At 36.1% G+C, this 13,840-nt stretch overlaps 1 protein-coding gene across 1 annotated transcript; it reads right to left on the bottom strand.

Annotated features, from left to right (window-relative positions):
- Window positions 1-10,083: 10,083 nt before the first annotated feature.
- Window positions 10,084-12,725, bottom strand: LOC116131674 (topoisomerase I damage affected protein 7-like). The gene is made up of 3 exons (XM_031417342.1): window positions 12,126-12,725; window positions 11,425-11,963; window positions 10,084-10,654 (listed from the first exon to the last, which is right to left on the bottom strand). Exons 1-3 carry the CDS (start codon window positions 12,723-12,725, stop codon window positions 10,084-10,086), a joined length of 1,710 nt encoding a protein of 569 aa, XP_031273202.1.
- Window positions 12,726-13,840: the final 1,115 nt, after the last annotated feature.

Raw genomic sequence — 13,840 nt, 5'->3', positions numbered from 1 at the left:
CGTACCCAAGGGATTACGTAAACAAGTACTAAAATATTAATTAGTCTTAACTTTATCTAGATGATCAAAACTTAGAATGGTGATCTTTAAAACTGAAAATATTAAAATGTGGAATATTAGAAACGAATTGCAGTAAAACTAAAATTAAGAATTCAATGAGAGAAAACGGCTAAGACTTCAGGCTCATCTATAACTTCTCTACACCCCTCAATTTACTATGGTCAATGAATTTATTTAATTAATGTGACAACGGGATTTCCTAGGTTAATCGATATTCTTTCTCAAGCAATATTAATTCTACTTCTATCTCACAACCTAGATATTTTTATATAGATTTAATGAAATAGACGAGCATTAAGCTTTATGAAATCCTTTAGCTTTCAGCACAAGTTAATCTTGCCTATGACTATTGCATGTATCAATTCATATATCTCTACATCCAATTAATCCATGGCCTATATTACTAGAGCACTCATGTGATATCTCCTCTTGGTCTCAATCACACAAAACAGTTCTATCAGAAATTGATCAAGTTCCTAATAGCATTAAGCACATAATATAGACTCATCATTAGAAAAATAATTCACTGATCAAAGAGTAAAAGATTGATCACAGATCCATAAATAGACTAACCATAGTCTTAACCTGAGAAAATTAGTTCATAATAAAAGAAGCAAGAGTAGAATCCAAGAAATAAATCATATTGAAAAAGTAAAAACAAACTCTATGATGAATTTTGTTCTTAATTCTCCTTTCTCTTTTGTTACACAATAATCTATCTCTCAAGAATAGGTAAAATTCGGCCCCCTTAATGAGTAATCTTAATCACCCTTAAATACCCAAAAGAGTCCTAAGTGAAAAAGGAAAGAAAAACTAAAAAAAAACCCTAAAAGTGTTCGACACAGCCCTAGCCGTGTCCAAATGTATGTCACCATAGCCTAGGCCATGGTGTTTCCTGTCCTCGTTATTTTATCTTCATTCAACCACCACGACCGTGGTGAACCACCAATTAAGGCAAGGCCATGGCCTTCAAACTTGTCAACTAATCTCAATTTCTTCAAACTTTGAATTCCAATTTCATTCCAATGCTCCAATCTACTCAATTAATTTCTGAAAATTACAAAAATTCTTCAAATCATTAGCTAACCATTCATATTTCAAACTTAACAAAAACTAACATCAAAACACAGAAAACAAATGAGAAATTAACTAGAAGGCTATAAAAACAAACCTAAAAACACTAAATTTATGCAACTTATCAGTGAACTTGCCTACAGCAAGCACCCATGTGTTGCACCAGGTTGTCAGTAAACAACCTTAACAAGTGAGATCAGTCACTGTCTTTCAACAGGGTTATTCAACACTATAATAGCCTTACCGTATTATCTTTGTCCTTGGTCAAAATAATACTGGGGCTATGGACATTTCTAGAATGGCCATCATATGCGCTCATAAGGTTCTCACTATCAAGATTTGAAACACTTGAAACTCTCGTCATGGTTCTATCATCCTAAGGACATATATCAATACATACAACTATGATTTACATGATATAGTAGACAATACCTTTTATTGATTAATAAATATCATTACAAAGAGTCAGTTCCACAATAATTGATTGGCTCTAGAGTACCTACTTCAACACCACCGATACTTCTAGGTATCAATCCAACTCCTTTATCTCCTACTCTTACTAATTCTAATTTCACTCACACACTATCCCCTTCTAATTCTGCCCCCACATGTTCCACCATCGGATACTATTTCACTAACAGCAAATCCTTCCCCACCATCCAACCCCACATTGTCACCTTTACCAATTTTATCACGTACCCATGCTATGGTTTTTAGACCAAAAACCATGCAAAGATGTAAAACTCTCATAGCAACAACCCCCTTACTCAAACCTAATTTTCTTTAAACCAATCCTTCTTCTTATACTCAAGCCCAACCATATGCTGAATGGCTTGAGGCTAATCAAGCAGAAATCAATGCTCTCCTTGCCAACAAAACATGGGATTTAGTAGACCCCTCAACAAAAATATCATAGATAGTAAATTGGTGTTTTGGATTAAAAGAAAGTTGGATGGTACAATTGACCGTTACAAGGCACGTTTGGTTGCTAAAGGATTTAAACAACAGAGTGGGCTCAACTACACTGAAACTTTTAGTCCAATGGTAAAAACAACCACAATCTACATAGTCTTGGCCTTAGCTATATCTCTTGGTTGGCAAACCCAACAACTGGCTGAATTCCTACTTCAAATTGGTTTTGTGGCTTCACATGCAGATGCCTCATTATTTATTTTGCATACTGACAAATCAAAATAATTTGTTTTCATGTATGTCAATGATATCCTTGTAACAGGTTCCAAACCATAACAAATTTCTTGGTTTGTTTAGAAGCTTCAAGTAGTCTTTGCCGTTCATGATTTGAGAACTCTTCATTACTTTTTAGGAATAGAAGTCCACTATTTGCCAAAAGGTATATGGTTGTACTAACAGCGATCTGTTGAACCAGACAGGGATGTCTACTAGTAAACCATGTGCCACTCCTATGGCTAGGAGTCCTCTGCTCAGTCAATATTTCGCTCCCTCAATCTTGGATGCAGAGTTCTACCGCGAAGTTATTGGAGCTCTTCAGTATATTACACAGACACAATCGGACATATCATTTTCTGTCAACAAGTTATTTCAGTTTATGCATTGTCCTAATGAAGAATACTAGAAAGCTCTCAAAAGGTTGTTGCGGTATCTTCGCCATACTGCTTCACTCGGCTTGTTCCTCTCCAAGGATTCAAATTTTCAATTGCAAATTGCTGATAGTGATTAGGGGGTTGCCCAGATGACAAATGCTCTACAAATGGCTACGCTGTGTATTTGGTAATAATTTAATCTCTTAGACTTCAAAGAAACAGCCCACTATTGCTAGATCATCTACTAAAAGTGAATATCGGGCTTTGGCAAATGCATCAGCCGAATTGGTTTGGCTCCATTCCTTACTAAGCGAGCTTGGTTTCCTGTGTTCATCTCCAGCAAAATTTATGGTGTGATGATGTAGGAGCAATTTACTTAACTTCTAATCCTATATTTCATGCTCATACAAAGCACATCGAATTAGATTATCATTTTATTCGCAAACTGATTGCTTAGGGCAACATTCAAGTTAAATTTATTTCGAGTGATGACCAGCTTGCTAACATCTTCACCAAGCCATTAGGACATAGACTTTTTGAATGACACCAAGACAAGCTACAACTTCTACCTGCAGAATTGACAGCTTGAGGGGGGCTGCTAAGCCTTATCCATCTTCATTCAAATATCAAATCACAGCAACTACTTATCTCTATCTTCTTCGGGTCTCTTATCTTGTTATTCTTCTTATTATCCTGTATAGTTGCTACTTATCTTCTCATGTAAATTCTTTATATATGTTGATATTGTAATTCAAGCAATATGTGAGAAGTACATAATATTTTCCAGCCCATTTCTTTCTTTTACACCTACCACACTTGTGCAATTAGTTACCTTAGTCCATTGGACTTGTAGGGTCTTCCTTAGAGCCCTGAAGATTAGACAAGCTGCAATGTGGGCCTGGATACCTCAAATACCTAGAAAAAAAAAATACAACCAAACAACCTATATACTTATTTAGCCAATAAATAAACCTAACCAAACAAGCCCTTATTAATTCCAGTTAATTGTCTATCACCGACATTAAAAGTTAAAATTATTATCATTAAATACTAAAAGTTAAAAATTTCAATCAAACTCTTAATTAATATCATATTTAAAAAATTTTGTGCGTATGCGTGTATGCGCATGCATATACAATTATACACATTGTGAGATCTTTAAAGTTTATGCATTATGGTAATCATTTTAAATGGAAATGATGATCTTAATATAATGGTGATAGTTGGTGTTTATTTTAATTATTATTTAATTAAACTTTTCAAAATTTAAGGCTCCGTTTGGTTCACTTTTTACACTTTTTAGAAAAGTTTTGTGAAAAAAGTTAAAAAAAAAGTTGAATTGGGTGGGTATTACGATGTAGAATTTGGAAATTAATAAAAATACCCCCTATATTTATTTATTTACTAAACACCCCTATAATAAAACATTAAAAGTTAACAAAAACACCCCCAACCCACCCAAAAAATATGGACAGCCGGCCACCACCGCCGGAGGGTGGCCAGAGTAGCCGTATCGGTGCATGACCGACTGGATCTTGCCGGTCGTGCGCCGACGGTGGATCTGGCCAGAAAAGATCAGATCTACGGCTAGATCTGGCCATTGACGGCCAGATCTGGCCGTATTTGCTCATCAACGATGGCCAACATATGGTCGTCATTGATGGTCAACGACGACCATATGTTGGCCGTCTTTGACGATTGGTTATAGCCAAAGATCTGGCCGTCTAAGGCCAAAGATCTGGCTGACGACCATATGTTGGCCGTCTTTGACGATTGGTTATAGCCAAAGATCTGGCCGTTAACGGCCAGATCTTTGGCTATAACCAATCGTCAAAGACAGCCAACATATGGTCGTCAGCCAGATCTTTGGCCTTAGACGGCCAGATCTTTGGCTATAACCAATCGTCAAAGACGGCCAACATATGGTCGTCAGCCAGATCTTTGGCCTTAGATTTGGCCTTTTCCAGCCAGATCCATCGTGGATCTGGCCGGAAAAGGCTAGATCGACGCACTACCGGCCAGATTCAGCTGGCAGTGCGCCGTTATACCAGATTTTGGCCATCTTTTGACAATAGTGGCCAGAATCTGGTAAACATGGGTTGTTGGGGTGTTTTTATAATTTCTAAAAAAAATATTTAGGGGTATTTAATTAAATTAACAAATTTAAGGGGTTTAAAAAAGTTGAATAATATTGAATAATATTGTGAGTTTTTGCAATTTTACTGTTTAACTTTATTAGGAATACTAATAGTAGTATTCCCAAAAAGGAACCAAACGGAGCCGAAATGATTTTGGTTTCCCTTTTGGGCCATCAATTTGACTTATAAGTAAAGAATAAAAGACAGGTCCTAGAAGCCTCTGAGCTGTAGGACTTAGTCAACATCGAGTTATGGTTAAATTAGAATTAAAGGGTAATACTACACTTACAACCAAATCTCACAAACTTTCTCTCACACACGGACGTAACAACTTGTAATCGGTCAGCTCACAAGTGGGTCTCGTCTGCTCACTATAGGTCCTGCACGTCCAAATACAAGTTGACCAATTGCAAGCTATCACATCGGGGTTATAAGAGATAATTTGTAAGATTGGGTTGTAAACCAATCTTTATCAATAGAATTAACAATACTTCATCCTTATACCATTCTATATTTAAATAATATAAAAATAAAATAATTTAGAAAAAGATACATCATCCTTAACATGAAATTCCCAACAACGACATTGGGCTTGGATGGGTCCATTGGTAGACAAATAAGAAATAAATAGGATATGATTCTTTATTCTCACATATTTTATCATTCAAACTCGTCTTCAATTTTTGTTTTATTTTTTATTTTTTTACTTTTTATGAACAGTGTATCCGAAGCCTCCGAGTCAGCTTACGCACACTTTAATTAATCCCTCAAGACCCTAGAACCCTTAGAACTACCGACTGGATAAAAGCTCCCGTGACTACCTCTATTAGCAATCGATGAAGGACTTGAGCTTATGACCTCTTGAGTAATACATCAAAAAGTCTCTATTAAACCACTTGGCCACCCAGAGATAGTTAACTCGTCTTCAATTCAAAAGGCGAAGTGAGTTTTGGCTCCCATCATATTGATAAATATCTTTTATTTTTAATTTTTCTTTTAAATAATTTTAACCTTAATGAAAATTTTTGTAAATAACATAATAATTTTCAAATATATTTGTACTTTATTTTTATATTTTTGTTTTAATTTTTAACATTTAATCTAAATCTTCTAAATCTTTAATTAAGAAATTGAGAAAAAATTGGGTAATAAAAACCCTAATTGAACATAACTAAGCAAGGTTATTCTTTGTATTAAATAGGGTTTTAAGAGTTTTTCCTTTAATCTAAATCTTCTAAATCTTTAATTAAGAAATTGAGAAAAAAATGGTGTAAATAAAAACCCCAATTGAACATAATTAAGCAAGGTTATTTTTTGTATTAACTAGGGTTTTAAGAGTTTTCCTTTAATCTAAATCTTCTAAATCTTCAATTAAGAAATTGAGAAAAAATGCTTTAAATAAAAAACCTAATTGAGCATAATTAAGCAAGGTTAATTTTTTATATTATATAGGGTTTTAACAGTTTATATATATATATAAAAAAAATAGAGTTTCTTTCCTTTTTTTTTTTTTGGTTTGGTGAGCACAGTGCCCAGATTATCAATTTAATATTTCCCCACAAAACCAACAATAAAAATAATGAAAACAGTAACTTTGCAATCCGAAAGTGATAAATATATGGAACTAATTAAGTAACAATCAATAAAAGAAGACGACTATGACTACTGTAATTCCATACTAAGTTTACTATGCTGGTTTCTTTTCTTCAAAATGAGGAAGATCAGGATGTTGCCACTCATCAAGATGAGGAAAGACTGATGCATAATTATCAAGAACAGGCTCAGAGGTGGCCACAACGCATTGATCATCTGTTTTTTGTACTAGAGGCGCAAAGCTACCAGAACCGGCAACATGGTAGAGCCGCCACTATCTGTGGCATCACCTCTATTTGTTCCTTGCATTGCAGGCACCGAGCTTCTGGAACCAACATAATTTGATGTATTGAACGCGTTTTGCATCAGAGGCGCAACGTTGCGATTATTACCAGCATTTTGATGAGTTCTTTGCATCATTGAGTGTGAAACTAAAAAAAAAAAAACTAAAGAGAGAAATTGAAGAAATGCGTGAACCTTTTTCTTATTAATTTCAGACAGAGACACATTTGTTTATATACAGAGACAGAAAGAAGACTAACGCTGAGAGTAAACCCAGCTCAATGACAAACTAAAGAGTAAAGTTTTTCTTCTCAAAACGACGCCGTTCTCTCTTTTGTGGAGTTGCAGTTTTACGAAACTGCCCTGCCCTGTTTTCAGTCTGGCTAACATTCCCCCTCAGACTGGACTACGGTTACTGAATTCTTCACCATTTTCTACTGAATTGTCTTCTAGACTTCAATTTGTTGTTTTCAAACATTTTATGCACTTTCTGCACTTTATCAAAAAATTGCATTTGCTTGTCTGCACTTCCTGCACTTTTAAAATAAAAAAAACATTGCATCTGCTTTTGCACACCACTGAACTACTTCACTGCATCTGCTTTTACAAGCATCTAGCATTCAATTTCACCAACATGACTACTGAACTACTTCTGCCAGCATTCAATTTCACCAACATGACTACTGAACTGCTTCTGCACTTTTCAAATAAAATCTATCACCACATTACTGGATTCCTACTAACATCCAGCATTTACCAAGTATTATCACATTCAACACTTCATCTTCTTCACATTCAACACTTCATCTTCTTCATACTTACACTCTGCACTCATTACTCCACAGTTATCATCATAGAGCACCAACATACACACTATTATAGTGCAACCATCACTTCAATTCAACACTTATCTCCAGAATTCATATTCTCATACCACAAACATCAAGTCAATACTACAAACAACACTCCACAGTTATCATCACAGAACACCAACATACACACTATTATCATGCAACCATCACTTCAATTCAACACTTATCTCCCTTCAATTCAACACTTATCTCCCGAATTCATATTCTCATACCACAAACATCAAGTCAATACTGCAAACAACACTCCAAAATAGCAAAAACAAGTAGTAGCATTTTAATCCAAGCTGCAGCATTTTGATCCAAAACAAAGAAAACAAAACAAGCAGCATTTTGGCAGCATTTTTATCAACATGCCACAAACACCTTCTCAAAACAGCAACACATCAGTGACTCAAGATGCTTCTGCATATAGTTAACAGAATTGTAATCTGCCAAAAACACAAATCTGCATGCTTCTGCATATAGTTAGCAGAGTTGCACAAATTAACATTGCAATGTTAATGCTTACTACCAGCATTCATTTCATCATACCACAAACATCATCAGCAAAAAAAAAAAAAAAAAAAAAAAAACACACTAGGAGTTTAACATACAGCAGATTCTCTGATTCTTCTGCATACAGTGTTAGCAGAATTTTACACTGCTTTAGAGAATTAAGATGATCCTGGACTACTATCAACTTTAACCTCTGAATGTGGGATCTCAACAACACAAAGTTTGTGTTTCAAATCCTAGAACTGATTAATGGAAAGTGCTTTTGTCAGAATATCAGCAATTTGAAGCTTGGTGGGAACATATTGCACAATAACCTTTTTCGCAAGAACTTGATCACGTATGTAGTGAGTATCAATCTCAATATGTTTTGTTCTTGCGTGAAAAACTGGGTTTGATGCCAACATTGTCACACCAAATGACAGGACAAGTGTTTAAAGACACCTCTATTTCAGTGAATAAACTGTCCAACCAGGCCAATTCAGTTGCTGTTTGGGCTAGTGCTTTGTATTCAGCCTCTGTAGATGATAATGCCACTACTTTTTGCTTACAAGAACTCCATTGAACCAGATTAGGACCTAGATACACACAATATCCACTAGTAGACTGTCTATCATCTAAATTACCTCCCCAAGCTGCATCGGTATAACATTCAACATTAAGAGAGGTCGTTGGTCTAAACAGCAAACAATGGAATTGAGTACCTTTAAACAACTCACTGTCGGCTGCAAATAATTTGGTTCCTGCTGCCATACGAGTAGGGTAGGCATGTGCCTCTTGCATCTTGGTTTTGACAAGCAAATCATGGACATATTTAGTTTGTTTTAAATGCAGACCCATAGCTGACCTAGTTGCTTCTAAGCCCAAAAAATATGTGACAACCCCAAGAGTTTTCAAGGAAAATTGGCTGCTTAAATCATGAACAAGCTGATAAATTTTAGACAAACTGGAACCAGTTATTAATATGTCATCCACATATATGAGAACATATAAAACTTCAGAGTTGTCCTTGAGAATGAACAAGCTGGAATCAGATACTGAATTCTGAAATCCCTTGTGAACCAACGCTTGTTTCAGTTTGTCAAACCAGGCTCGTGGGGCTTGTTTAAGACCATAGAGAGCCTTGTTAAGCTTACAAACATGAGAAGACAAGTGAGGAACCTCAAACCCTTCTGGTTGTCTCATATAGACTGTTTCATTCAAATGACCATTAAGGAAGGCATTGTTCACATCCACTTGCTATATATCCCAACCATAAGTGATAGCCAATGTGAAAATGATTCGAATTGTTGCTGGTTTGACAACGGGGTTGAAAGTTTCAAAATAATCTAAGCCAGGAGTTTGTTGAAATCCTTTAGCAACTAATCTAGCCTTATACTTCTGGAGAGATCCATCAGCATGATACTTAACTCGAAATACCCACTTATTACCAACTATGTTCATATCAGAAGTTCAAGGAACTAGACTCCAAGTTTCATTCCTAATAAGAGCATCAAACTCATCTTACATGGCCTTTTTCCACTCATCACAAGCAAGAGCTTTAGTCACTGTACCAGGTTTAGGTTTAACAGGTGAAGACTTGACCAGGGTAAGGGCAGTTGAGATTGAGTTGCTAGTTTGAGACTTGGTGACTGTGGTGGATGTATTAGGGTTTAGAGACTAGTTTGTAGGTGCAAATTCAGAGGCTGTAGTTACTGAGACATATTCTAGTGCAGGTGATGCTGAGTTTCTGATTTTCAATCTGGTGTGAGTGTTGGTTATAAGGGACTGGTTTGTGGGGTGATTATGGTTGTCAAAAGCAACAAGAGCAGGTATTTCATTTACTGAAACAAGGTCTGACTGGAATGGGTAAAGACCTGGTCAGGGTAAGGCTAGTTGAGGGTAAATTACTGGTTTTGGATCTAGTGAGCATAGGATGTGTATTAGTGGTCAGAAACTGGTTAATAGACTAATTATAGGGGCTGATGAAAAAGATTCAGGTGCATAGGTAGGAATTTCATATTGAAGACACTATGATGGAGTTAAGTCAACAACAAGAGAGTGATCAGTGTGTTTCTGAGCTGATTGTGTAAAATCTGAAGATATAGAAGGTTTTTGAATTGTGGAATTGGGAAGATGATAGCAAGATAGATCTATTTCTAATGGAAATGTATATGGAGTAGAAGATGGAATGGGAGTAGGTAATGAGGAAGTATAAGTATCAGGGTTGTTAGATGGAGATTTTGAAGTTGAGGTACTGATTCTAGAGGATGGTTTAGGAATAGATGGACTGTGTATAGATTTATTAATGTCCTGAAATGAGGAAATAGGAGTTGACTTGTTAGTAGTGAGAGAAGGATTAGGAACCGAACAGTCCACTGCAGAGGAGACTTTGCTGGTTGTACCATTAGAAAAGGGAATAGAAACAAAAGGGAAACAAGTAGAAGAACTATGAGGGACTGCTGCTTTGAGTAAAGGAGAACAGGAACCGGACAATTGTTGATTAAAACCAATAGCAAAAGGAAACTCTTGTTCATTGAATTGAACATTAGGAGTAATGACAATTTTTCCCTCTAAACATTTGTACCCCTTATGACTTAAACTATAACCCAGGAAAACACATTTAGAAGAATGAAAATTCAACTTGTGTTTATGAAAATCTCTCAAGAATGGAAAACAGGCACAACCAAAATTTTTTAACTCAGAATAAACAGGAAACCTACTCTAAAGAACCTGATATGGTGACACAAAATCCAAAATTGAGCTAGGCATTCTATTAATAAGAAATACAGCAGTATCAAATGCACACCACCAAAAATGTAAAGGCATAGATGCATGGGCTAGTAAGGTTAGACCTGTTTCGGCTATATGTCTATGCTTCCTTTCACTTCTCCCATTTTGTTGGTGTACATAGGCACAAGAATGCCTAAGCTGGATCCCAATAGTGGTAAGATAAGGAATTAAACCCATATACTCTCCTCCTTGGTCAGACTGTAAGATTTTGAGTTTATAACCAAGTTGTCTCTCAACTAAATGGTGAAATTTGATGAAAGTGGACTGAACTTCAGCCTTGGTTCTTAAGGGGAACATCCAGGTGAACCTACTGTAATCATCAATGAAATGAATGTAATATTTGAAGCCTTCTAATGAAACTACTGGTGCTGGTCCCCAAATGTCACTATGAACTATTTCAAGTGGCTGTGAAGCTCTAGAGGTTGAACTAGGAAAGTGATTTCTATGTAGTTTTCCTAATTTACATGCATCACAAAAACCTAATGAGGAGATTGGTTCTGAAGGTCTTGGATGAATGTTAGTAAGATTTTGCTTAATACGTCAGCATGTGGGTGGCCTAAACGATTATGCCAAAGGGACAGTGCATTGTTCCTAGTATTACTAGCCTGAAAAACTATAGAATGATTTGTTATAGGATGATGGTGGTATGTGTCAGATTTCCTAATGGTAGCATTTGTGGCATTATGAACAAGAAGAGCTTTAGTCGTAGCAGAATTTTCATTATCTTTCAACATAGAAACAGGATTTGCATTAACATCAAGCATAAAATTTTCATTATCTTTCAACATAGATGTAGAATTTGCATCAGCATCAACCATAGAAGTAATATGCAAAACAGAATCAGAATTTTCATTATCATTCAACATAGAAGCAGGATTTGCATTAACATCAAGCATGGAATTTTCATTATCTTTCAACATAGATGTAGAATTTGCATCAGCATCAACCACAGAATTAAAATGCAAAACAGAATCAGAATCAGTTTTGTTCAGACTAGAATCATTATTAAAATCAGAAGTATTATCAAAAATTCTGCCATAACTATCAACCAAGTCAGAGATGTTATTATTATTAGCAGGAATATCAGAAATAGCAGCAGTAAAAACAAACATACCAGACTTAGAATTAACAGGATGTAAATTAACAGGATGTAAACCAGAGCGTTCCAAACATTGAGTTTTATTAATGAAATCAGGAGTACAATCAGTTGCATATGAGATAGGACTTTGAGTGCTACAAAGTAATTATGGATCTTGTATCCTATGATTGTTATTAACTACAACATTCATGGGACTGCTAATCAGTATATTACACTTGGTAGTAGCATCTTGAAAGTTATTCAGAGAACTAATAGACTGGGGCAACCTATGACTATACTGACTATCAATACCTATTGACTTATTTGAAGACAAAGTATTACAAAACCTAGAACTCAAAGTAGCTGACTTTTCTAGACCACCAGAAGTGTAACCAGAGGAAAAGCAAGAAGGTATGCGCAATTGGTATAGACCAGCCTTAAGTCCTCCCTGTAGTAACACTGCCTTGGTAGCCTTGTCCTTAACAACACAACAATCAGAGCCAAATTCCACAATTACTTGATTGTCTTTAGTGAATCTAGAAATACTAAGGAGATTTTTAGTTATTTTAGGAACACACAACACATTGCGCAAATGTAAACACTTAGAATGAAATGAATTGGGAAATAAAGTGGAACCTATATGAGATATATGTAGAGACTCACCGTTACCAACTTGTAGTTGCTCAACTCCATCATAGGGTCTATTGGAAATTAGTTGAGTAGGATCAGGAGTGACATGGTCAGTATCTCCTGAATCCATGTACCAGGCTGGATCAACAGGAGCAGGAACTGGGACAGTCATGTGTGTTTGAGGATAATGGTTTGAGGAAGGTGCTTGGTTAGACACAAGTAAAGCTTGGTTAGGAGCATTTTGGTAGGAACTTTGCTAACTAGGGACATGAAACCCTTGCTGTTGATGAGTAAAAAATGGTTTGCCTTGCAGATTAGTGTGCTGTTGTTGACTGTGTAAGTTGGAATTTATAGTTGATTGACATGGTGAATCATATGATCCATTAGTGGGACCAATAACATGCTGACTTCCAGAATGAGGACTATATGGACTGCCAGTATGATAATGCTGCTGATTTCCAAACTGAGGTCTATAAAATCCATTGTGAAAAGCTGGACTAGAACCACCTTGTCCTAACATGTTACTTTGAGGAGGCACACCAGTGTAAGTGGAGTTGTAGCGGTGATAACAGTGAGCCGCTGTATGGCCAATTTTGCTACAAACTTGACAAATAGGCTTGCCTTTGCCATTGTTTCTTCCTCTGCCTCTCCCAAATACAAGTCTGTGTGAAGGCTTGATGAAAAAATTGAGAGCTGAGGACTAGCTGAAACATTTTGTGTTTTCTCCATTGAAGCTGAGAAGGAAGAACAAAAACAATTGCTCAGATCGTTGCCGTCGACGCTTGTCTCAGGCTCTGATACCATGTGAAACTAAAAAAAAAAAACTAAAGAGAGAAATTGAAGAAATGCGTGAACCTTTTTCTTATTAATTTCAGAGAGAGACACATTTGTTTATATACAGAGAAAGAGAGAAGACTAACGTTGAGAGTAAACCTAGCTCAATGACAAACTAAAGAGTAAAGTTTTTCTTCTCAAAACGACGTTGTTCTCTCTTTTGTGGAGTTACAGTTTTACGAAACTGCCCTGCCCTGTTTTCAGTCTAGCTAACATTGAGGCCATTGAGATTGTGGAATCAAGATTATGCTGCAAATTTCCCCCATTATTTCCTTGCATTTGAGCCTCCGAGCTAATAGAGCTAGCACCACTGCTACTAGCTGCTTGATTCTTGTTCTTTGATTTGTGATTCTTCAAGTAGACCTTGCACAAAACCCAATCGTCCAACTGCCCAAAAAATAAAAAATAAGCAATATTTATATAATTACATACGGGTTGGGATACTTGACTTGA

The sequence above is a fragment of the Pistacia vera genome, unplaced genomic scaffold, assembly GCF_008641045.1.
Source record: "Pistacia vera cultivar Batoury unplaced genomic scaffold, PisVer_v2 Contig237, whole genome shotgun sequence".
Lineage (NCBI taxonomy): Eukaryota > Viridiplantae > Streptophyta > Magnoliopsida > Sapindales > Anacardiaceae > Pistacia > Pistacia vera.
This window is presented reverse-complemented; position numbering and strand designations above follow the sequence as displayed.

Coding starts and splice junctions, on each gene's coding strand:
- LOC116131674 (XM_031417342.1), bottom strand. CDS start 12,725: ATGACTGTCCCAGTTCCTGCTCCTGTTGATCCAGCCTGGTACATGGAT. Junction 11,964..12,125: donor TTAGCAGTCCCATGAATGTT/GTAGTTAATAAC, acceptor GTTAATTCTAAG/TCTGGTATGTTTGTTTTTAC. Junction 10,655..11,424: donor AATACTAGGAACAATGCACT/GTCCCTTTGGCA, acceptor CCTGGGTTATAG/TTTAAGTCATAAGGGGTACA.